At 34.6% G+C, this 22,932-nt stretch overlaps 2 protein-coding genes across 3 annotated transcripts; one reads left to right on the forward strand and one right to left on the reverse strand.

The window, feature by feature from the left end:
* The first annotated feature begins 1,251 nt into the window (after positions 1–1,251).
* LOC103952225 (protein PAM71-homolog, chloroplastic-like) lies at positions 1,252–6,410 on the forward strand. The gene is made up of 10 exons (XM_009363780.3): positions 1,252–1,410; positions 2,119–2,272; positions 2,368–2,551; positions 2,930–2,977; positions 3,865–3,961; positions 5,083–5,246; positions 5,363–5,428; positions 5,759–5,809; positions 5,905–6,009; positions 6,106–6,410. Exons 1-10 carry the CDS (start codon positions 1,311–1,313, stop codon positions 6,169–6,171), a joined length of 1,035 nt encoding a protein of 344 aa, XP_009362055.2. The 5' UTR covers positions 1,252–1,310; the 3' UTR covers positions 6,172–6,410.
* A 338-nt stretch (positions 6,411–6,748) lies between these two features.
* LOC103952224 (beta-glucuronosyltransferase GlcAT14A) lies at positions 6,749–10,748 on the reverse strand. Of its 2 annotated transcripts, none has more exons than XM_009363779.3 (4): positions 9,825–10,736; positions 9,630–9,705; positions 9,403–9,518; positions 6,749–7,507 (listed from the first exon to the last, which is right to left on the reverse strand). In XM_009363779.3, the coding sequence occupies exons 1-4, from the start codon at positions 10,534–10,536 to the stop codon at positions 6,993–6,995; spliced, it is 1,419 nt and encodes a 472-aa protein (XP_009362054.2). In that variant the 5' UTR covers positions 10,537–10,736; the 3' UTR covers positions 6,749–6,992. The 2 variants fall into 2 exon arrangements, with proteins under 2 accessions (XP_009362054.2, XP_048423731.1); XM_048567774.1 differs by lacking the exon at positions 6,749–7,507 and adding an exon at positions 7,798–8,179 and having other exon boundaries at positions 9,825–10,748.
* Positions 10,749–22,932: the final 12,184 nt, after the last annotated feature.

Genomic DNA, 22,932 nt, shown 5'->3' on the forward strand with positions numbered 1-22,932 from the left:
ATTTGATTTCCAAACAGTTAGAAGTAGGTTTTGGACTCAAAAACCCTAGAACCTAAGAGTAAATAATTTTACAAACATGCTACTCTTACCACTTATTTGTAACGTTATTCTCTCTAAAAAGATGAGATCCAAATAATTTGATGGACCTTATTTCTATTAAAAAGATAATATAAATAATTGTACAAATAAATGATAAGTATAACCAATGTTCTAAAAAACGGCTTAGGGGCTCGGCAGGTTGGAACCGAGGCGATTTTGTGCATAACGGCTGGAAAAATCGGGATGGCTCTAGGCGGCTAGGTGGGTTTTTTTATTTTTTTTTATTTTTATTTTTTTAATTTGTTTAAAGTCTAAGTTATAACCCGTGCCCTACAACTCTCTCTTACTCTAATTTCACAAACAAATACAAAACCAAGCCGTCGTCACTTCGCCTCTCTACCCATTTCTCAAATTCTTCAATTCCTTATTTTCCTCCTATTTTCCATTTTATGTTGTTTTAAATTGTGAACTTGTTGTACGTGTGTTATCCTACAATACTCCTCACTATGGTTATATGGCATATATGCTTAATGTGTTTTTAAATTTTGGACTTGTTGGATACTCTTTTTGCATTTTGTCATACAAGTATAATTTTTTTGTAAGTGCCAATATGCACTTATTTACAAGATATATAAAAAATTTACCTAAATCTGCCTAAGCCGCCTAGAACCCCACCTAGTTGCCTAGGCGCTAGGCACCAACCCGTCAACTGACTAGCGCCTAATGTTTTTTAAAACCTTGAGTATAACACTACCCATAATTTTAACTCCAAGTAAATTTTGCTCGGTCTAGTAAGGCCTGGGGTTGGAGAAATTTTTAGTTGTGACGGAAACACAGATGGTGCACCACGTGTTTGTATGTAAATGGTGGAAAATTTTATTTTTTATGTTATTAACTTTTTAACACATATATTCTACCATTTACATAGTGATATGTGTATGACGATTGCACTGAAAAATCTCTCCTACGAGTACCAACTATAGCCAATCTATGGTCTTGTGGAGTTCACGTTAGAAAGCTTCCATTTTATCTCTCCATAAGACACACGTGGCAGGCTATAAAAGCCCCACCCTCAGAACTGAAATTGGTCGAGAACTTGCTTTCTCAGCTCAATCAATCCTACCTTGTACTTTGCCAAATCCCAAAACCCAACTCAGGAAATATTGCTCATTCTTTTGGTTTGATCTGAGCACTTGCAGCCTTGAACAGAAAAAAGAAGATGGAAAAACTGTAGAAAAAAACACTCCCAGAAGGAAAGAAAGAAAGAAAGAATGCAGGGATTGGGGATTCTTCATACGCCATTGGCATTCAATCCAAGCAAGAAGCTGACAACTCTTCCAAGCTGTCCCGCCCCTTCCACAAAACCCTCATGTAAGTTCTTATCGTTTTTTTATTTTTTATTTTTTGCTCCCTTGAAATCACTACTTCAATTTTGAAGTTTTAACCTTTACTCTCTAACTGTAATTCAAAGATGAACTTGTTGCATATTGCTTAATTGGCTTTGGGATTATATTTTTTTTTTGTATACAGTTTGGTTAATTGCTAGTTTTGTTGGTTGGAAGTTGGGTTATCATGCTTCTGATAATTTAAAGTCAATTACAAGAGTCATTGCCTGTCTGGGTTGACCTTGTACTTGTAGATTGACCCTTGTGAAAGGTTTGCAATCCGGGTTGAGAGAATCATGGTAATTCTCACAGTTTTGCGTAGAATTAGAGTGTGCGTTGAAGTCGGTTCAGGGTGCCAGTTTCTTCAGTTAGTGGTGGTAGAACATGAATTGCTTCTGTTAAGATGAAATGAAATGTGCAACTCTCCCAAAGGTTATTTGCAAGTTGCTGCTTTTTCATTACTAAAGTGGATCGGGGTGCATACAGCATATTTAGTAACAAATTATGTGACTGGTTCGAAATGGTTGAAGTACTACACTGTTCTTTTGCTTCACTCTGTCTGGTTTCTGAGGTGGTGATTTTTGCACCAACGCTGGAGGCTACACTGTTTACCTTTCTTATGTGATCCATGAAGTCCATTCTTTTGTGTGCTTATAGCTTGTTCTGAGTACTACACTGGCTGACTTATTTATAGTGAGGTGTAGACAGATATCGAGGTCCGCCAGCAGAAAAGTACAAGTCCAAGCATCTAATGTTAGTATCGGATCTGGAGGCTATGAAGACAGTGAGGAAAACAGGAACAAGAAAATCTTTCCCAGTGATGCACCCAGTAATGGTTCATCTGAAATGTGAGATATAGTCCATGGATTAGATTCCTTCGAATCATTGGATGTTAAACTGCTAACATCACCTGAGCCATACTTTATATTTCATGATTTGGCAGTGAGAAGCCTCCAGTTCAAATCCCTTATCCTTTCTCCGTGGGTCTTGTGCTGCTTGGGTGTGCTTTAGTTTTTGCTCTGATTGCATTTGTGAAAGGAGGACCTTCAATACTTTTAGCGGCAATCGCAAAATCAGGCTTTACAGCTGCATTTTCTCTAATATTTGTTTCTGAAATTGGTGACAAGGTAACTAATTTTTCGCCTTGGCTTCTCTATTTTGTTATTTTGAGGAAGTCTCTTTAAATTTAACCAGAACCTATTTTGATATATCAAATCCCTTATCCTCTTTAGGTTCAGTAGTTTCCATTTTGTTATATTAAATCCCTTATCCTCTTTAGGTTCAATAGTTTCTATTTTGTTATTTTAAGGAAGTCTATTTTGATTATTGTGTTGGCTGAGATTGGACATACCATCATGACAGGTCCAACAAGTCAAACGATTGAACCTAAAACCTATGTCATAATTCTAGTTTCCAATACACGAACTCTCTGTAATTTTTTCCCATTGTGTGTGCTACAAGAATTGAAAGTGGACCTAAAGTTATACTTTCTGTCCATTGACCAGACATTCTTTATTGCTGCACTCCTGGCCATGCAATATGAAAAAGTACTGGTATGATTCTTTCTAACTCATCTGAAGTTTCACCACGTATCCATTAAGATTGATTGTGCTCTTTCTTCAGTTATTCTGCCAATCTTTACAGATGCGCATACGTACATGTAGTATTTGTTGAATGAGTTTGTATGCCTAGTGACATATGAATATATTCTAAAATACGGACAAACCCTTGATTTCTACTATGGAAACAAAATGCGGTGTTTCTCCTCGCAACAAAAGATCTTTTATTTTCTGCTTTTCTTCCCCTAATATGTTATGGAGAAGGACATTGTGCTTCAAAATCATCTATGTACATCTAAGTTGTTTTCAACCTGGTGCTGCCTTTATTTTGGAATGAAACCAGAAACAATGTTTCGCTCATTAGTTTGCTCTAGTCGAGCTAATGGTATTTTCACCATCTATCGAGCTTAAACACAGTTAGGATAAAATAAATCTTGGAATATTCTGAAGTAATTCAAGTATATTAACTCCAATATGTATATTAGAGAAAGAGACAACTTGTAATTTGATAAAACTAGCAAGATCAAATTAATTCCAACAACCTATTAAGTTGATATCTAAATTGGTTCAAGCATTATGTTACCCTCCCTATTCACTCTAGAATGTTACTCTGTTAGGAGATGAAAAATTCTTGAAAACTTATCACAAGATCCTTTTGTTCATTTTGTGATCTGTAATCACCTGTTGATATCTTGAACATGAGTTTCGAGTTCCATTGTTGAATTGGATCTCTGTTTATGATCTTCACTGCCCTTAATACAAAACAATCGAGGCATCATTATGGGAACAACTTAGTTAAATGGTGTTGGTTAGATTGCAAATGCTAGTTTGCTCTTCAGTTTTAATTGAAGAATACTCGGTTTCTTGCTTAAATTGAACAGGTTCTGTTGGGTTCAACTGGTGCTCTTACACTTATGACAGTCCTGTCTGTCATTATTGGGCGAATATTTAACTCGGTCCCTGCTCAATTCCAGACAAGTAAGTTGTAATTCTTGGCATTTTTCATCCAGAACATATTTTCTTGACAAGTAAGTTTCCGAATGTTAGTTATGTAGGACATTTATCTTTGATATGTATCCAGTGAAAGGATGTTAATGTACTGCTATCAGCAGATCAGTTAGATATTCACTGCTAATCAGCTTCCCAGTCAACATTTTTATAAAGATAAAGGTTTAGTCTAAATGACTTCCCTCCCCCATCCTAAGGTCCCTAATCAACATCGTTAATGGTGTTTACCAACTTTATCATTGTTTTCAAATACAATGCTAGCTGGTTTGTTGTCTATGTTGCATTGCATGCAACGTGTCTTGTTCTCTACTCGCTTGTCTTAGTTGATAATGTCTACCAGATAGCCTAAAAAGTTCTTAAACAAAGAAACATTATTCTCGTGACTCAATTTTGATCTACTCAGAAATGATCTTGAGTTCAACCACGCCGTCCTTTTGGGGACTCTCCTAGTGGTATTGGGGTTCCTTCTAGTATTTGTTGGTACTTGGTATACGTAAACAGGAGGATTACATGTGTTCAGGTGCTCATAGGAAATGTAATACCCTACACATATACTTATGGCTCTCTCTTGGGTAAAATCACAAACTCAATATAAATGAAGTTTGAACAGAAAATGATGTCAGAGTGCTAAATTTCATGAAAAAAAAGGGTGTAATTTTGTAAAAAGACCAAATGGACATCATCTGCATCGACTTTGATGTCAATAAATCCTAGTTCTCACCCATAATTCTACCTGAAACCCACCACGTCAGAGAAGCAAAGTTCCAAATTACCCATACATGCCGCTGCTGCATTAAAGCCAGTGTTAAATCATCAAAGGTGCCTATAGATTTTCTGTACAGAACTTAAATTTTTAGATAAAGCTTTCTCCTCTTTTGATGAATGAATTATTATGAATTTGTATGCGCTTGGATGGTAAGAGATGGATGATTAGTCATACATTTCCATTCCGAACTCCTTCCGTTGTGGGTATTTCCAGTGTGAACAAGTTAAACTATACTTGTACTTGATGTTTTAATATTATACAAATCTAAACTCTATTTTACATTCAGTCTCCTCATCGTTTTATTATTTCGTGGTCATGCCAACAGCCTTGCCAATTGGAGAATATGCTGCTGTAACTCTTCTGCTATTCTTTGGTCTCAAATCAATAAAAGATGCATGGGACCTGCCATCCAGTGATGTTAAAAGTGGTGATAAAAGCAGCCCTGAGCTTAATGAATACACCGAAGCTGAGGAGCTTGTGAAAGAGAAGGTAGTCTAGTTATTCACAAGTTTACATGTCTCAGGCTTTGTGCGGTCGTATAATTTTCCAAGTCCATTTTAGACTATTCTGTTCTTATTCATTCTTATTGTTTTGTACTTTCTCAGGTGTCAAAGCGGCTCACTAATCCACTTGAAATTGTCTGGAAATCATTCACCCTTGTATTTGTTGCCGTAAGCATATTTCCCTTATCTGCAGCAACATGTTAACGTGCATATCAAATGTCTACTTAACTATCAAGTTTCCCAGACATGTCAGACATCATGGAAATCTTTGTTCTCCAACATTTTTGTGATCTTTAACCTTTAACTGCATATCAATGTGAATGACAGTGCCTTCATATGCAATAAAATGGCAGAAGTTCCCTTGTACTAAAAGGAAACTTATGTCTGCTGAACGAACAATTGTGGCAGTCCCAGTTTTTATACTAAAAGGAAACTGTAATTTTCCAGCTGTTTCATAACAACAGATTTCAAACCTGACTATATTGTTTTTGTTTCTAGGAATGGGGAGATCGCTCAATGCTCGCCACAATTGCTCTCGGTGCTGCACAGGTTCAACCTTGTTTAGTTTCATAAAAGCATAAATCTTTCTTCCATGTTCTACTGGATCTTGATGATAGTTTCCTCTTAACACTTCTTGAATACAGTCTCCATGGGGTGTGGCAAGTGGAGCCAGTGCTGGACACGTACTTGCGACATCTATCGCTGTTCTAGGAGGTGCATTTCTCGCCAATTACATTTCCGAAAAACTGGTAAGAACCACAACTTTCCCATGATATTAATAAATTTGAAAACTTGCGGTTTGATGCCGTGTCACAATAGTGCAAACTAACCGTATTTTCAATCAGGTTGGCTACGTGGGAGGTGGGTTGTTTCTAGTTTTTGCAGTAGCCACATTTTTCGGAGTTTTCTGAAAATTCTTGCTAGCTTAGGGGAGAGAGAGAGAGAGAGAGAGATATCAGTGCATTGAGAAAACATCGCTGCACATGTGGCGGCCGAGGAGTAGTAATCGGAAGACTTATAGAAGAGCTGAGGATGTGCTAGTGGAGTACATGCATTGCTGGTAGCCTTGTAGAGGAACTTTACTCGAATCTGAAAGGTTTGTAGTGAAATGTTGAGAAGTTTGGCAGGGGACAGGGGGCAGTGGCAGATGTTCTTTCATCTGCTCAGTGGCTTCTCTGGATGCTTTGTACTATATAATATAACGGTCCTCCAATTCCTGTGAACGCAATTGTTAGAAATTGAACAACAAAATTAACGGTCTTAATCACTTTTTAATCGCAGCTGTTGTCCCAGTGCTAGCTATGTTACAGATGCTGTTAATGTTTCGTAGTAGTGTTTTACGGTGAGTGGTGACAGCGAGTTAAGGGTACTAAGAACACTTTTTAGTGGTTTCTGGATGAAGTGCCCAACATATACTTCTTCAAGAAGCACTTCCAAGTTCTTTTTCAGAAGCAATTGACTTCCAACAAAGAATGTAATCAAGAGAGATAAAAAGAAACACAAACTACTTTCCTTGTAGAGGGTGGAGGCAAAACATTACTTGCACAACAGGACAACTTGGTCAACTCTTAGCACAATGACTTGTAATGCATTTTACAACACAGTATAAACGAGGCTAGTGTCGCTAAAAAAATCAGCCCGCAGCAGTACTCTTCCAAAATTTCCAAATGTTGAAGGGGTGGGTAGCTTACATTATCTGTTTCTCTGTGTCCCGTGGGATTGAGGATCCAAGTCACTCGTATATGCATTGATGAGACCGGAATGTGCCATTTGAGAGCAATCTGACTAAAAGTCTCTCAAGTATTCTTGCTCGTGGACTAGGCCTCAAAATATCAGCATCCCCCCACACTGAACATGTGTCATTTGCAAACCCACCTAAACACCAGCCTCCGGGAACAATTTTTCCTCGTCTGCGTTTTAAAATTTCTCTATCCACTCGGTCAAGGATTGGATCGTCTAACTGAAGTCCAGTGGCAAAGGCCGCTCCATGCTGAATCATAGCATCATAACCAGTGGAACTGATTGGCTGGGGCTTCTCTCTAGGGGGTGTGTCGGAATTAGCATATACTAAGTTGTGGTTTATGATAGTCTTATTGAACTGCTGGGAGTTGCAAAGAATGGTGGGGAAGTAATTCGAAAGAGCAGAAGGTGTGTTTGAGAAGTACATCAACAAAGTCCTTGGCAGGTTTTCAATACCAACAACACAAAATTCAATGAAATTACGACTTAGAATCGTAAAAGAAGAACCTGCAGAAAAAAAATGATCATAGCAGTTAGTTTGACAAATTTTTCATTTGTACTAGAATAAAGTGCTACTTCTTGGTTTCCAAACGATCCCTAGCGCATACAGAAAAGAGAGAAAGGTAGCTTTTACATAACAGCGGTAAGAAAACAATTACGAGTGAATTATCATAACAGTTTAAATCTCCAAAGTAATAGTGTTTTCAGGATAGCTTACGGGCATCGTGGGAGCAATAACTGGCACGTATCACTTTTTCCATGGTCTCAGTCCTCCAAAAGCCTTTACAAGTTACAAGTTAATAAATGGAAAACAGTAGTCATTGCCGTATAGGTCATTGCCATATAGGCAATTACTCTTGAATCTATCCACAAGTTCAACCCAGGTATAAACATGATATTAACCTCTATACACTGTCTCTTTGTGACAACTCAACAGTTAACTTTAAGGATCTTGCATATTTACACCATCAAGATTTTTTAAGTAGCTCCTTCTATGTTGCATACTAGAATGATACGGGTCAACTCCTGCTCGTGCCAAAGATCTTGCCATTTCCGAAGAAACTGGAGTTACATCTCTTTTGCATTTCCATTCAAGAGTTCTTATGTGTTTCCACACCCCTTTGAGACCCCGAAAAATGGACAACTTCCTTTTCTTAGGAACACATACAAGATTCGTCACTACAAAAAGGATAATGGTAAGGAGGGTACAAGGTTAGCCTATGAGCTGCGGGACAAGATGCAAAACTTTAGTGAGGAAGAGGCTTAAAGATCTTGAAAAAAGAACGAGTGAGGACGTGTCCAAACCCGGAAGGGCTGCTCTAACCAACTAAGCTAATAGGGGTGTGAAAGATACAGTTACTCATGATTTTTTTTAATGCGAAAATAAATGTAGAGATGTTTGTGTTCGTATGTGTATGTGAAAGAGAGAGACCTGGTGTCTAATTGGAAAGGAATAGTGTATAGCATTTGATGAGGATGAAAAAAGATAATCGCTAGCTCTATGTTTGTTGATAACAAGGGGGAAACCGAGTTCTTCCTAATATATTTTGGCAGTTGACGCTATTGATTTGAAACCAACTCTATGTTTGTCCGTAACCAGTAATCAAATTTTAGTTCTGAACTCAAAGATAAAGCACCAAGTTGTTTACTTAAGTTGGGAACTCAAACTCACTTTGTAGGAGTGGAAATTGCAGGGCTTAAACTAGGTCCTCTCTGTTCATCTCAAGGTTCTCCACCACCAAAGGAAAAACCACTAGATTGCTGTTCAAGAATTGGTTCTTTCATTGCCAACATTAGTTTTATCCTAAACCACCAAAACATGGGTCTACAACATATCTCCTCAACATTCTTTACACAGATGACAGTGGGTAAGCAAACTGGAAGGATGTTTCCTTTAGGATTTGTTCCCATCTCAAGCAATGCAAGCGGAACCGACAAACCATTTAGGCTCAAGGGAATGTTTGCTTTAATCTAATAAATGCTTGAAGAGCCCCATCCTCCAAAAAACGACATTGTGCTAAAACTATTAATTACTTAAGTCAACCAACGTTAATTGACATGACCAGCCATGTTTAACTACCATAAGGATACCTGAGAATCCAGTAGTGGGACTGCTGATATAGCCTAATTATACAATTCTACAAGCTCCCACCACTTTAAAATTATAACACTAACTGATGGGAGTACAGTAGATGGATAAATCTCAGTTAACTTTTGCAAGGCTAACCTAGATAGATTATTGATATTCATTCAGTTCCTAAACAACACATTGTATGCAATTGTAGCTCAAACTAACTTACAGGCAATCGCTCTTTCCACATTACACTTTCCGCTCTAATAAGTGAAATGCAGGACTGAAATTAGGCAAAAATTAGTCAACAAAAAGAATAAAAGAAATGTACCTGTGAACAACCGGTAAGCATTAGGCAACACCCTTTTCTGTGTAGCATAGAACATGTCAGTTTTCTCCGAAAGATAAAGCCCCGGGTCAACAATTATCGGTCTCAATCTCCTAGACCTGTAGCACCAAATAAATACAAACCTCACACTCATTCACAACATCCACCACAAAACTCGAGTAACAATAACATAAAACTCGAAATCAATAAACCAAGGAAAATGTTCGCACTCTCTCCAGCCGATATAACTTGAATGGTTCACAAAGTTTAGATCTTTCGGCAGGAATGACATAATGTGAAGAAGATCTGCAGAAGCCAGAAAAACCAATATAGAAAACCATACAAAAAAATCAAAATTTACGAACAAAACACCAGAACTGTGAATTGAAATCCAATTAAATGCCAGGAATTGAAAGCATCCGAACCATCTTGTGTGATTAGTGGGTAATCACGAACACTGAGGCTGATAAACCAATCCCAATTGGGCGACAGACGCAGCAGTATCGAGGCGCCATGGAGCGTAAAGGAGATAGCAGAAGAGCCAGTTGGGTACACAAAATCGGCCTTACCAATGACATGGACATTCTGGGCAGCTCTGAAAATGGGCAGTGATTGGACTCTGAGAGCCAACTTTTCCCTCTCGGAATCGGAGGCAGAGCGGTCGAGGTGGAGGAGATACTGGTTTCTGGGGTGGTAGGCGGCGTGGAGAAGTCTCAGGATCCGACCCAAGTCCCCTTTTGACCCGGACACGAGGTAGGCGATGGAGGGAGGCGTGGGATCTGAGGAGTTGTTGTCGTGGTAGATGATGCGGTGGGCTTGCTGGTTGGGGAAGAGAAATGGGTCGGGTCGATAATGGCGGGAGGCAGCGGAGGAGGAGAATGACGAGGAGGAGGAGGAGGAGGAGGAGGATGAGGAGGAGAAGAGGAGGATGAGGAGGGCGAAAATGGAAAAGACGATGATGATTGAGAGGAGGGCTTTGGGGTCTTTGATTGAGAGGATGGGGATAGCAGCGGAGGAGGCGGTGGTGGGTGTGGAGGAGAGAAATGGAGACGGTGTTTGTGTTGGTGGCGATGGGGTGGAGTCTTGCATTGCTAGGTACTGTGACAGTGTGGTGGATGGAGGAGGATCTGATGACATTGAGGACGATCCTTGGGTGTTACGTGGTTCTCAAGTTCACTTGATTTGATTCTCACCGCCCACCTACTCTGTTTTCCTTTTCCTTCTGATTTTACTTTCTCATCCCCTTCTTTGCTATTTTTTTTTTTTTTTTTTTTGAAAAACTAGCCAAAACACTTTAGAAAACTTTCATTTAATCACAAGGACAAATAATTTTCAAAATGCTAAGGTTGTCTTTGAAAGCCTTAAAAAGGCAAAGGTGTTCCAACTTCCAACATTTAGCAGAATTCACGCATTTATCAAGATAAAGCAAAAAAAGACAAGCAAGTTCATATGCAAAAGAAGACAAATAAGTCAGATCACATTTAAAAAACAATGTTGACAATTTCATCAACAGTAGAAGCAAAATGACAAATACCAAAAAGATGTCCACATTATTCATTTTTAAAGAATTTTTTTATTTTTTATTTTTTATTTTTATTTTTTTCCGTAGTATCCTCACCCACTTTATATAAGAGGAGTTCCATTCATTGTAAAGACACCGTACTCACACCATACGCACACCATACTTCAATCCTTATACACTCAAGCATCCAAAACCTTCCTAGAATTTTTGTAAACACTTCTTTGTAAACACTTATCTTTGTAAACATTCTATATATCAATAAAAGTTCAAGTGCACAGATTCAAGCAATCTCTAAGTTTTAAGTAAGTTTTCTTTCTTTCTTTAGTGTGTTTCTTTAATTAAACTTTTAGTCCAAAACAAAGAAACATTATTGTAGTTATATTATTAACCTGCTAAACTGACAATCCTACTTTGTTCGAGCACTTTGTTATAGTTGAATGTTTGCCATATAAATAACTGGACATTAATCAGTGCACATCTAAGTTCTTCATACCTCTGATTTCAGCTGTTATGACTTTATACCTGCATTGTGAGTGGTCATCATGCTGAAACATTTCGAGTTCCTTGTGCAAGGTTTTATGTTTAGTTGTTATAATGGTCATCCGACTATTTAATTGGGCTTGCTTATCGAATTTGGTATCAGAGCCAAGTTTAGTATTTTAATAGTATAAATATAATAGTAAAGTACCTTGAGGATGGAAATCATTAACACAACTGATATCACACTCTTTTATTTTGCATGAATAACAAATATTATTATCTTTGTAGACCTTGTCAACCACAACCACTAGGTATCTATTGTCCTAGACACCTGACTATAACTAGCATATATATCCAAAAGAACTAGTAGGACTTTGAAGAAGCAAAAGTTTTATCTTGGTTATCTTGAACATCCTTCATTTATTTGTAAATACAATAACACAGAAGTGCAGCATAGAGTTTTAGAAGCAAAAAGAGCAACATATCAAGTTTTAGAGACCCTGAGAGAAGAAAGAGAGTTTCTAAGAAACTAGTTAGCGGTAACTTTAGAGAAAGGTAGATTGTAGCTTATGATAGATTACCTTAATTTAGAAATTAGTGAACCTCAAAAAAAGAAAAATAACCTTAGACCAGAATAGTTTAGTTTGTTATTTTCCATTGAGAAAGCATAATCATATTTTGCATAGTAAAGAAAATCCACAAGCCAATAATATTGTAGATCTTATTATTAGTCAAGCAAAAAGTATAAAATTAGAAAATAGTAAGCATAATCATTTGTTGAACTAGTTGTTAGAGCATTTTTAGAAAAATTTCATAAAAACAATTAGACGAAATTTAGATTATATTACATCTCAGTTAGAAGATAATAATAAAAATATTCAAAGGTTTCCTAGCAAAAGAGAGATAAAAGAGCTTATTGACCTCATAGATAGTAAGCCTAAGCAAGTAGAACTCAAATCATTAGAAATAGTTGAGCAGTTAAAATTGGAAGTTCAAAAAATTCAATTAATGCAAAAAGAGTTGAGTGAACAAGTAGATAAGTTGCATAACAAAATAGATAGATTATTAGGTTAATGACCGATTCTAGAACCAGTAGAAAATATATCCAAGCTTTGAAAGAAATTAGTAAGTTAAATAAAGAACCAGTACATTTAACAGATTTTTCAACACAAGTAGCTAGTATTAATATTCTCATTAGGCAAAATAATTTAATTATTCAATTAGTTTTAAGTTTGGCTAAAAATTAGATCAAGTTGAAGAACAAATAGTAGAAATAAACCAAGTTTTACATAACACATCTTCATCACTTCCACCATCTTTGTTAGAAAAATTAGAAAATTTAGCTTTAAGTACCAATAATCATGTTAGAAAACCTAAAATAAATCATTTTGATAACAGAAAATGGAACTTTTTAAGAGAAAAGGAAAAGAAATAGTTAAAGCCGAAGATATCTACCCAAATAATGAGGAAGCACAAGAATTTATTAGAAGAGGATTTGAGAAAACATAGAAAAATAAATATAATTTGTACCAATTATTTGAAAATAGAAGTAGAATTGTAAGTAGCATCAGTCAACATGAAGTTAGTTGTATTGATAAAGAAGTTACACTTAATTTACTTAGTAAGAAGCAGTTATCCATTTAAAAAAATCACATTTCAGTCATATTACATATGAACAATATTAATTGGAATAACAGGATTAATCAGAGCACAAGTAGGCACAAAAGCTTTAGTATACATATATGATAATAGATGAAATAATCACCAACAAGCAGCAATAGCAACAGCTGAAGTAGATTTAAGTTCAAACTTAGCAGTCATAGGATGTATTCCAAATTATGTTATGACAATAAATGAATTTAGTAAATATATTAAAGTGAGCATAAGAACAAAATATTATAATATTAAAGGAGAGTATAAAAATTTGTGTATTAATTTAATGCATATTGGAAAAGTGTCTGATAAATATAATCATAAGTTTAATTTAGAATTTCAAAATTTAGTTTAAATATTTGGTAGTAAGCATATAAATATGATAGAAGCAAAAACCATAGATAATAACTTTTTAGAAGGAACTCAGTGGATATTACCTAATTTACAAGTAACAAAAGATAGATAACTAGATAGAATACAAATATATGAAACTAGTACAGGTAAAGCAACAATTAGGTTTAGTAATTACAAGCAACTAGAAAATATAGAAGAGGATGAGAGTGAGATCGAAAATGAGAGTATTCATATGACTTTTGATAATTTAGATATTAATTTAGTTGAAATTTTTTTTGATCATATTGTAGATAAGCTTATAGAAGATATTGATCATTTAGATGAAGAACAATACTTAGAAAAATATAAGACATACGATTTAGGACTACATATAATTTCATATGAAGAGATGAAAAAATTAATTTTAGAAATAGGAGTAGAACATATTTTAGGATCAAAAGAATATAATAATTTATTAGAATTGGAAAGTAGAATGTAATCCAGCAGAAGAAAGTAGTACATCAGGAGTAGAAAATCCAGGATACATAGGCAGAACTAATCAACAATTTTTTAGACCAACAAATGAGCAATATAATGAACAAACAAGAGTAGATTACATAGAAGAAAGTATAATGAAACCACCTAAAAAAAAATAGAATTTCATATTTAAGAGGATTAGAACAAATTAATATAGCAGGTAATATATTAAACTTAGATAGTGTAGATCCACAAGAGAGAACAATTGAGAGATGAGAAAAATGTTGCGTACATACAACATTAATGTTAGATTTTAGTAATTCACAAAATATGTTAGATTATTTTGAGCATACTTTAGATGGTTTGGTTTTTTATTATTTCCATTCATGGAAAGTTCAAAATCCAGAACAACATCAGGTAGCTAAAACGCATTTTAATATTGATGGTTTTGTTACTTTGATTAAACAAGAATTTTTAGATCATAATAGGTTAGATGACAGAAGCGAACATGTAATATCCCACATCGTCCAAGGGAGTGGATCCTGTAAGCCTTATATGTATATTCCCATCTCTACCTAAAACGAGGCCTTTTGGGAGCTCACTGGCTTCGGAGTTCGTCGGAACTTTGAAATTAAGCGAGTTCGGGTGAGAGCATTCCCAGGATGGGTGATCCACTAGGAAGTTCTCGTATGAGTTCCCATAAACAAAACCATGAGGGTGTGGTAGGGGTCCAAAGCGGATAATATTGTGCAATGGTGGAGTCGAGCCCAAGATGTGATGGGGGCCCAGGTTGGGATGTGACAATTTGGTATCCTTGGTCGGAAGTATGCCTACAGGGACGTCGGGCCCCTAAGGGGGTGGATTGTAACATCCCACATCGTCCAAGAGAGTGGATCCTGTAAGCCTTATATGGATATTCCCATCTCTACCTAGAACGAGGCCTTTTGTGAGCTCACTAGCTTCGAAGTTCATCAGAACTTCAAAATTAAGCAAGTTCGGGTGAGAGCATTCCTAGGATGGGTGATCCACTGGGAAGTTCTTGTGTGAGTTCTTAGAAACAAAACCGTGAGGGTGTGATAAGGGCCCAAAGCGGACAATATTGTGCTACGATGAAGTTGAGCCTGGGATGTGGTGAGGGCCTAGGCCGGGATGTGATAGAACAAGAACAAATAAGAGCAATTACAAATTTAGAACAATTACAAATTTGTGATTTATAGTATATAGCTGAGTATACTACAGATTTTTTAAATATTTAGGAAGAAGATGTAGAATTAGTGATATAAATTTATTAGACACCTTTATGACAAAAATAAAAGGACCAATAGTTGAAAATATTTGGAATGAATGACAAAAGCACCCAAAGAAAAATGATATTGCACTAGGATCTAGAATTCAACATGTATATGATATACTTAGACAAAAGTGTAATCAAATAAAAGTTAAGAGACAAATTAGGAAACAATTTTAATGAGCTATAAAAATATAGATTTACCATAACAGTATGATTGTCATAAAAAAATAAGCATAAGAATATATACAAAAAGAAATATAAGTCATATAAACCATATATACAACATAACAATTTTAGTATAAGACATTCAAGAACATATAAGAAGAGAAAATATATTCCAAAACAATTTAGGAAACAAAGTGGCAGACCTTGGATTATAAAATATAAAGCACCAAAAGATAAGAGTAGTTGTAAATGTTATTTATGTGAAAAAGTTGGGCATATTAGAACTAAATGTCCAAAATTAGGAAAACAACCGAGAGATAAAGTACATTTGATGGAGTTATTTAAATTAGAAGATGATGAGGATATGCAGTCAATATATAGTTTAGATAATTTAAGTGATAATGAGAGTATTTATAGTATAGAAAGTATAAATATGATAGATTCAAACTCGGAAGATTCAAGTTGTTCAAATAGTGATTTAGAAGAATATATGTGTGCATTCATAGAAGAACAACATGAAGAAGAATATAAATATATAAATTTAGGTTGGCCAGAAAAATGTCATAAGTGTAGCAAGTTAGTCGCAAATAAATATTATAATACATATTCAATATTGTGTGAAAAATGTTATAGTAATAGGTTATTAGAAAGGGAATTGTTATTAGCACTCTAAAAATCTCATTCTACACTCCAAACTTTCTATATTAGGAAAGAAAAATGCACTTGTGAGGAGCATAGAATGAGATTTTTGGAGTGCCAATAACACTTCCCTATTAGAAATTAATTCAGCAGAATCACAAGAAAGTACTGAAATATTAGGAAATATTGTTTATAGTATAGAAAAACAAAAAAATAGTTCTTTAATTACCATAAATTGTGAAATAAAAATAGCAAAAGAACACAAAATACAAACAACAACTATGATAGATACAGGAAGCACAAAGAGTGTCATAAGAGAAGAGTTAGTACCAGAACAATATAGACAAAAATTAGCAAAACCAGTGAGAATAACACAGTTTGATGAGAGACCAGTTTATTTAACACTGTATTAATAATGAGTCTATTAAAGTAGAAAAACAACAATTTAATTTACCATTAACATTTGTTTCACTAGTAGGATCATACCCATTCATTTTAGGTTTAATTTTTTTGAAAAGTGTGCCAGGTTTTTTATTTATGAATCCCAACATAACATTTTTCAAAAGAGGCATTACAATAACTGATCAAAGTAATACTGTAGAAGTATACAAAAGTATAAGTATAAAAGAGTCTAGTGGTCAAGATAGTCATTATTTAGAAAATTCAAAAGAAAATGATGATCATAATAATATAGAAGAGTTTGATGAAGAATTATTTGAACATGAATATCCGATTTTAGAAGAAGGAACCCCTAAAAAAATATTACAATTAGATAGACTAAAGAGTTTAGAAGAATTATTACAATTAGCAGAACAAACTAGAATTATAGGAGAAGATCCAAAGTTACATTGGAGTAAAAATAAAATATTAGCAAAATTAGATATAATTAATCCAGATTTAACCATTAAGACAACTGATATGTCTTGTAGTTTATTAGATAAACAAGAATTTGAGCTGCAAATAAAAGAGTTGTTAAATTTAAAATAATTTGACCCTCCAAGTCTAGACATAGATCAATAACATTTGTTGTGAAAATATTCAGAGCTAAAGAGAGGTAAGGCTATAATAGTTTATAATTACAAGAGATTAAATGATAATACATATGAAGATAGTTATAAGTTGCCAAATAAGGATGAGTTTATAAATAAAATTCAAGAGAGTAAATATTTTAGTAAATTTAATTGTAAATCAGGATTTTGGCAAATACGATTAGTAGAAGAATCAATTGAGTGGCCATCTTTTACTTGTCCAGAATGACATTTTGAGTGGCTTGTTATGTCATTTGGATTTAAAAATGCTCCATCAATCTTTCAAAGAAAGACAGATCAAATTTTTAAGAAATATGATAATTTTTGTAATGTTTATATAGATGATATTTTAGTACATAGTAAAAATAGAAATGAACATAGGAAGCAATTAGAGATAGTTTTACAAGAATTTATTAATAATGGAATTGTGATTAGCAAAAATAAAATAGAATTAGAAAAGCAAGATATAGAGTTTTTAGGAATGTATATCAAGTTAGGTACAATACAATTACTAGGTCATATAGCTAAAAAAGTCTTAGAATTTCCATATAAGTTAGAAGATAAAAAATAGTTACAAGCATTTTTAGGATTGTTAAATTATATAAGAAATTTTATCCCTGATTTAGGAATAAAATTAGTAGTATTACATAGTAAAACTAATAAAAAAGGATAAAAAATATTTTAATAGTGAAGTTATTAAATTAGTTCAAAAATATAAAAGAAGAAATTACTCAACTTAAGCCATTAACATTACCATTAGATGATAGTTATAAAATAGTTGAAACAGACGCTTCATCATTAGGATGGGCATGTATACTATAACAGAAAAAGTATAATGATTCACCAAAGTCTGAGGAACAAGTTTGTAGATATTCATCAAGAAAATTTAGTGATGTATAATCAAGATTACCATTAACAGATTTAGAAATTTTAGGAATAATTAACTCACTTGAAGCATTCTCTTTATTTTTTCATAATGTAGTATTTACGATTAGAACAGATTGTCAAAATATAGTTTGTCATTATAACAAGATACATGCTAATAAATAAGCAGCCCGAAGATGAGTTAATTTTATTGATTCAATTATAGGAAATGCTTTTAAACCAATTTTTGAACGTATAAAAGGTAGTGACAATACATTAGCTGATATCTTATCAAGATTAATTCGTTGAACATGAATGGAATATCGTAGACCATCATCCTCAAATGGCATAAGACCACAAGGTAGAAAAGCACATTTCAATAACATAATGATGCACCATGGACCTCCATCATTCAATGGACTCCAAAATAGTATAAGCAGACTAGTATCACCACCAGTACCTACTTTTAACATTTTAATTTTAATTTCCATCAAAGCTAGCGTCATATTTATTCCCTTGAGCTTAACCTTCAAGTCATTTCTAGAGACCATGAGTCATTACTTAGTGAGTTTACCAAAATGAACCAAGAACTCCAATATATTAGAATGCAGGAAAAGGCAAGTGACACCTTGAAAAGAGAGTTGAAAATGAAGGAAATTTTTGGTCCTAGCTAAGAACATGTGAGAACATTTGAACACATAAGCAAACTAATAACACTTTAAAGTAGGCATGCATTAAAAAACAATTCTAAAACCCATGACTTTCAAAGCCTAGTAAATGGTAAACCACAAGACTCTTTAACAACATTAAAGAGAAGGAAGGATTTTGAGATTCATTACCCTTGAAGCTCATCCTTGTTTACACAAGGGATTCACCCAAGTGGAGGGCCTTCAAGTCACCTCATAGCTCCTTAGATCTTCCTTGTGATTTTCTTCCTTTTGATACTCCTTTGCTCCTTGAGGATGTGAGGAAAGGATCTCCAAGAACACAAAAGGTTTGGTGTCTCTAAGTCTTCACACCAAGGATGAGCTGTGAAGATGAAAATGGATGACTTAGAGGAAGAAAGATTGCTAGCTATCCCTTCCCTAAATGGCCGGCCTCTGTAGAGAAAAAGAGAGAAAAAGTTTTTTTTCTTTGACTCAAGAAAACCCTAGTGAGAGAATGGCTACAAAATTGCCTTTATACCACCTCACATGTGAGTGGCAAACTTGTAATTAACCCAAGTTTGCTACCACTCACCCTTGGCCAGTTTTGACTTTGTTTTTGAGTTAATTTCCATTTAGTTTTAGTTGTCACACAACCTAAACTCAATGGGCCTAGCCCTTTTGGGCCCCGAAACTCAAAACTAACTTAAAAGCCCATACGAACCTTTCGTAGAATTAATTAACTAATTAATTAATTTTGACCATTCTCAATTAGACTATTTAATTGCTTATCCATCTCATTTATATTTTTTCATTTTCATCCTTACTCGGTGTACGATCCATTAGGTTCCAATTAGCGAGGCAATGAGCAATTGTTACTCTTAACTATCGATTGTGAATTGAAACTACATTTCAATTCTCCCTTTGATGAAAATTAGTGTTTGCTAATCTTCAGGGCTTCCACAAACCATGAGTGACACCTAGCAGTATGTCATGGCTACCCAAGCTAAGTATAGGTGGTTGGAGAACCTAACCAGTTACAATTACAATGCAATTCGATCATTCTCTAATACAATACTCTTAATCACATTGTTTGAGTAATAGTTTGTTTCATGTCTACTGTCCAATGTGATACTTCTCTATATAATTCAATTGAATATGATTTGGAACAAACTTCCTAAGTCATATTCGTATGCTTTGGCCAAAGACTCCCGAATCATATCTCAGAGTATTCTCCTTCTACCATAGAAGGTTAGAGATCCCTTGTTGTGCATTCATATGCCTACATGACTAGATAACTTGACCCCAATAATATAGTGGACACTCTCGATGGAATGCCTTTGACATGATCAAAGATCAAGGACCCAACCATTAGACATCTATGATGCCTCTGGTCAAATGACTACTTTGCATATTGCAACTTACGAGTTCTTACATAACATGTATGTTCGAACTCTCTTTTGATCGTAGTTTAGTGTACTTGATTACCTTTTGAGCACCTATATGTTTCTCTCAGTGTCCAACATTAAATGATTTGAGACTAGTCATACTTATACTTGAGTTAACATAACACATACTAACCTTAGCAGATTGTCAATGCCCAATTGGCAATCCTATGGTTAGGAATGTTTTAGGAATGAACATAAGAGAAAGATCTCGTTAATCTAACTTACTTAGATCACTTCTCTCTTAAATTAAATACATTCCTTGGATTCCCTTATTGTTTAAACACATAATACAATAAATAGTGATTAACAATAAGATTTGCCCTTCATTAAACATATAATAGTTTAACACAATAAGTATTCCAAAAGCTATTACATCAAATGAGTAACTCTGTGGGTATACTTCCAATAGAAAATAGGTTTGAAAATTGATCAACATAAGAATAAAGAAAAAAAAGTTATTGAACCCATAGAACAAGAGGCTAATGAGCCATAGAAGAGATTAAGATTGAGCTCTTAGAATAAGACATTAAAATGGAGCAGCATCAAAATAATGAGCAACATCAACATCTGAGTGACAAAGAAAAACAAGAAAGATATGAAAGCTTTCTTAGGAATATAGCTTTAGACTTAATTATAGATGTCATCCTATTAGAAAAAATTTCAAAAGCAAAATTAAGAATAATGCCACCAAATATGCAAAATAAGATCTTGAGCAGTGCATCACAGTCCATGAAAGAGTTACAATTACAATTAAAATGTGCTTTGTATCAGTCCATCTTTGATCCAAAACCAAGGATGGATATTATTACAAAAATGTATCCATAATGTCTTAGTGATAGTACAGAGAGTTGTATGTGTAAACCAGAAGTTAGCATAGTTGTGGCTAGAATTAACATGAGAGATTTTAGACCATGAAATTTTAGTTATGAGCATAAGAAAAAGCATAATGTAGTAGAAGTTACCCCAGCCTTACTATTAGAGTTTGGCTATCTTGATAAAATATTCATCAACTATATTTCCCAATTAGAATTATTTCCTGAAAAGTTTATAAAACTAGCAGAAGATTATCTAGAAAAGTGGAAAGAAATTTGCATAAGTTTTTATTAGTAGTTTTCCATATTGGTATGTACATATATGCATAAGGAGAAAGCTAGGCATATAGCCATGATTAATGAAGAATCATTTAAACTATCCCCTATCTCCCCACACAGGTGGGCTCCTTCATACAAAAATATTTTAAGATTTCGAGGGATTCAAATGTTAGCCTTAGACGAGTTTGAAGATTTTAGGTATGCTATGATATTAGTAGTAGAAGAAGAAGAAATGTATATTTACAGCAAGTCAAAAGCCCGTCATCAGCCATACTGGAAGCCTCAAAAATTCAAAGGAGAAACAGAAGATATGTATTACAAGATAAAAGAAGATAGAGAAAGAGATGCAGAGCTATGAACAGTACTAGAACAATTTGACAGAAGAAGAGCTGCATAACATCGACAACATGATGGAAGCATGAAGAACTGGCAGCAAATTAGCATAAGTTGAATAATATCATGCAAAATATGTATTTTGATTAGACAAAAATGTCAACATCATTGTGGACCCTGCTATAATAAAGAAATAATGGCAGAAGAGTAAATAAAAAAAAGAACTTGACCTGTTAAAGACCTTTCATACACAAAATGTCCTTCTGATTAAGAATGAATAGTGTTAGACCCTTTTTACTAAGACTCCCTATTTTTTTCCTCTTTTTTTTTAATTTGAAATATGCATACATGTGAAAATATCGATACGCAAAGTTATAGATATATTGATATTGTTTGTCTTTGATGAAAATTATAAAAATTTATAAGGGGTGGGTATATCAAAATAAAATTTTACAGGAAACAAATAATAAAAGGTATAGACAATATCCTACCTAATAAAGGATTCCTAGTATTTACCCTATTTACATTCCTTTTTCTCCCTAAACATTGACTCACGTTTTACACTCCCCCTCATGTTGGTGCATAGATGTCACACATGCCCAACTTGACAAGTGAGTCATCAAACTTTCGGCTACACACCGCATGAGTAAGAACATCTGCAAGTTGCTCATCCGATTTCACAAACGGTATAGACACAATCTTCTTCTCGAGCTTCTCTTTAATGAAATGTCGATCAACCTACACATGTTTTCTCCTATCATGCTGCACCGAATTATCAGCTATATCTCTTGCTGACTTGTTATCACAATATAGTTTCATGGTCTCCTTTGGCTTGAACCCAAGACCCCAAAGAAGCTTTCGAAGCCAAAGAATTTCACAAATGTCGTGGGTCATGCCCCTATACCCAGCCTCAGCTGAAGACCGTGATAAAGTAAAATACCCAGAAGTAAATCTTTTATCACTGACATTTCCTGCCCAATCAGCATATGTGAACCCCTCAATCGTCAAATGCCCGTGCTTCCCATACAGAACTCTTTTTCCTGGCACAGACTTCAAATATTCTAGGATATGCATAACAGCAGTCATATGATCCACACTCAGTGAATGCATAAACTGACTTACCACACTTACACCATAGGCAATATCTAGACGTGTATGAGCCAAATAAATTAGTCTTCCTACAAGTCTTTGATATCTCCTTTTATCAACTGACTTCTGATTTGGATCCAAACACAAATGATACTTTTCAACAATATGAGTGTCTACCGGCTTACACCCAGCATACCAGTTTCTTTTAATAAATCCAGAACATACTTACGTTGAGACAATAAAATACCTTTTGAAGAGTGAGCAACTTCAACCCCAAGAAAATACTTTGAAAATACTTTAAGTCTCCTAGGTTTTTCATTTTGAACTTGACTGCCAGATTATTTTGTAACTTCAAAATCTCATCACGATCATCTCCAGTGATAATCATGTCATCTACATAGATGATTAGGGCTGTCACTTTACCTTGTCTTCGTTTAACAAACAATGTGTGATTAAAATGACTCTGACGATACCTA

The sequence above is a fragment of a genome, unplaced genomic scaffold, assembly GCF_019419815.1.
Source record: "Pyrus x bretschneideri cultivar Hongxiangsu unplaced genomic scaffold, Pyrus_bretschneideri_v1 Contig46, whole genome shotgun sequence".
Taxonomy (NCBI): domain Eukaryota; kingdom Viridiplantae; phylum Streptophyta; class Magnoliopsida; order Rosales; family Rosaceae; genus Pyrus; species Pyrus x bretschneideri.

What these genes read in the sequence shown, in the direction of transcription:
- LOC103952225 (XM_009363780.3), top strand. Translation starts at nt 1,311, where the DNA reads ATGCAGGGATTGGGGATTCTTCATACGCCATTGGCATTCAATCCAAGC. An exon ending in TGCAATATGAAAAAGTACTG is followed by an intron (nt 2,978 to 3,864) that starts GTATGATTCTTT and finishes TAAATTGAACAG; the next exon opens with GTTCTGTTGGGTTCAACTGG. An exon ending in AGGAGCTTGTGAAAGAGAAG is followed by an intron (nt 5,247 to 5,362) that starts GTAGTCTAGTTA and finishes GTACTTTCTCAG; the next exon opens with GTGTCAAAGCGGCTCACTAA.
- LOC103952224 (XM_009363779.3), bottom strand. Translation starts at nt 10,536, where the DNA reads ATGTCATCAGATCCTCCTCCATCCACCACACTGTCACAGTACCTAGCA. An exon ending in CCCACTAATCACACAAGATG is followed by an intron (nt 9,706 to 9,824) that starts GTTCGGATGCTT and finishes TGGCTTCTGCAG; the next exon opens with ATCTTCTTCACATTATGTCA. An exon ending in TGCTTACCGGTTGTTCACAG is followed by an intron (nt 7,508 to 9,402) that starts GTACATTTCTTT and finishes TTTTTTCTGCAG; the next exon opens with GTTCTTCTTTTACGATTCTA.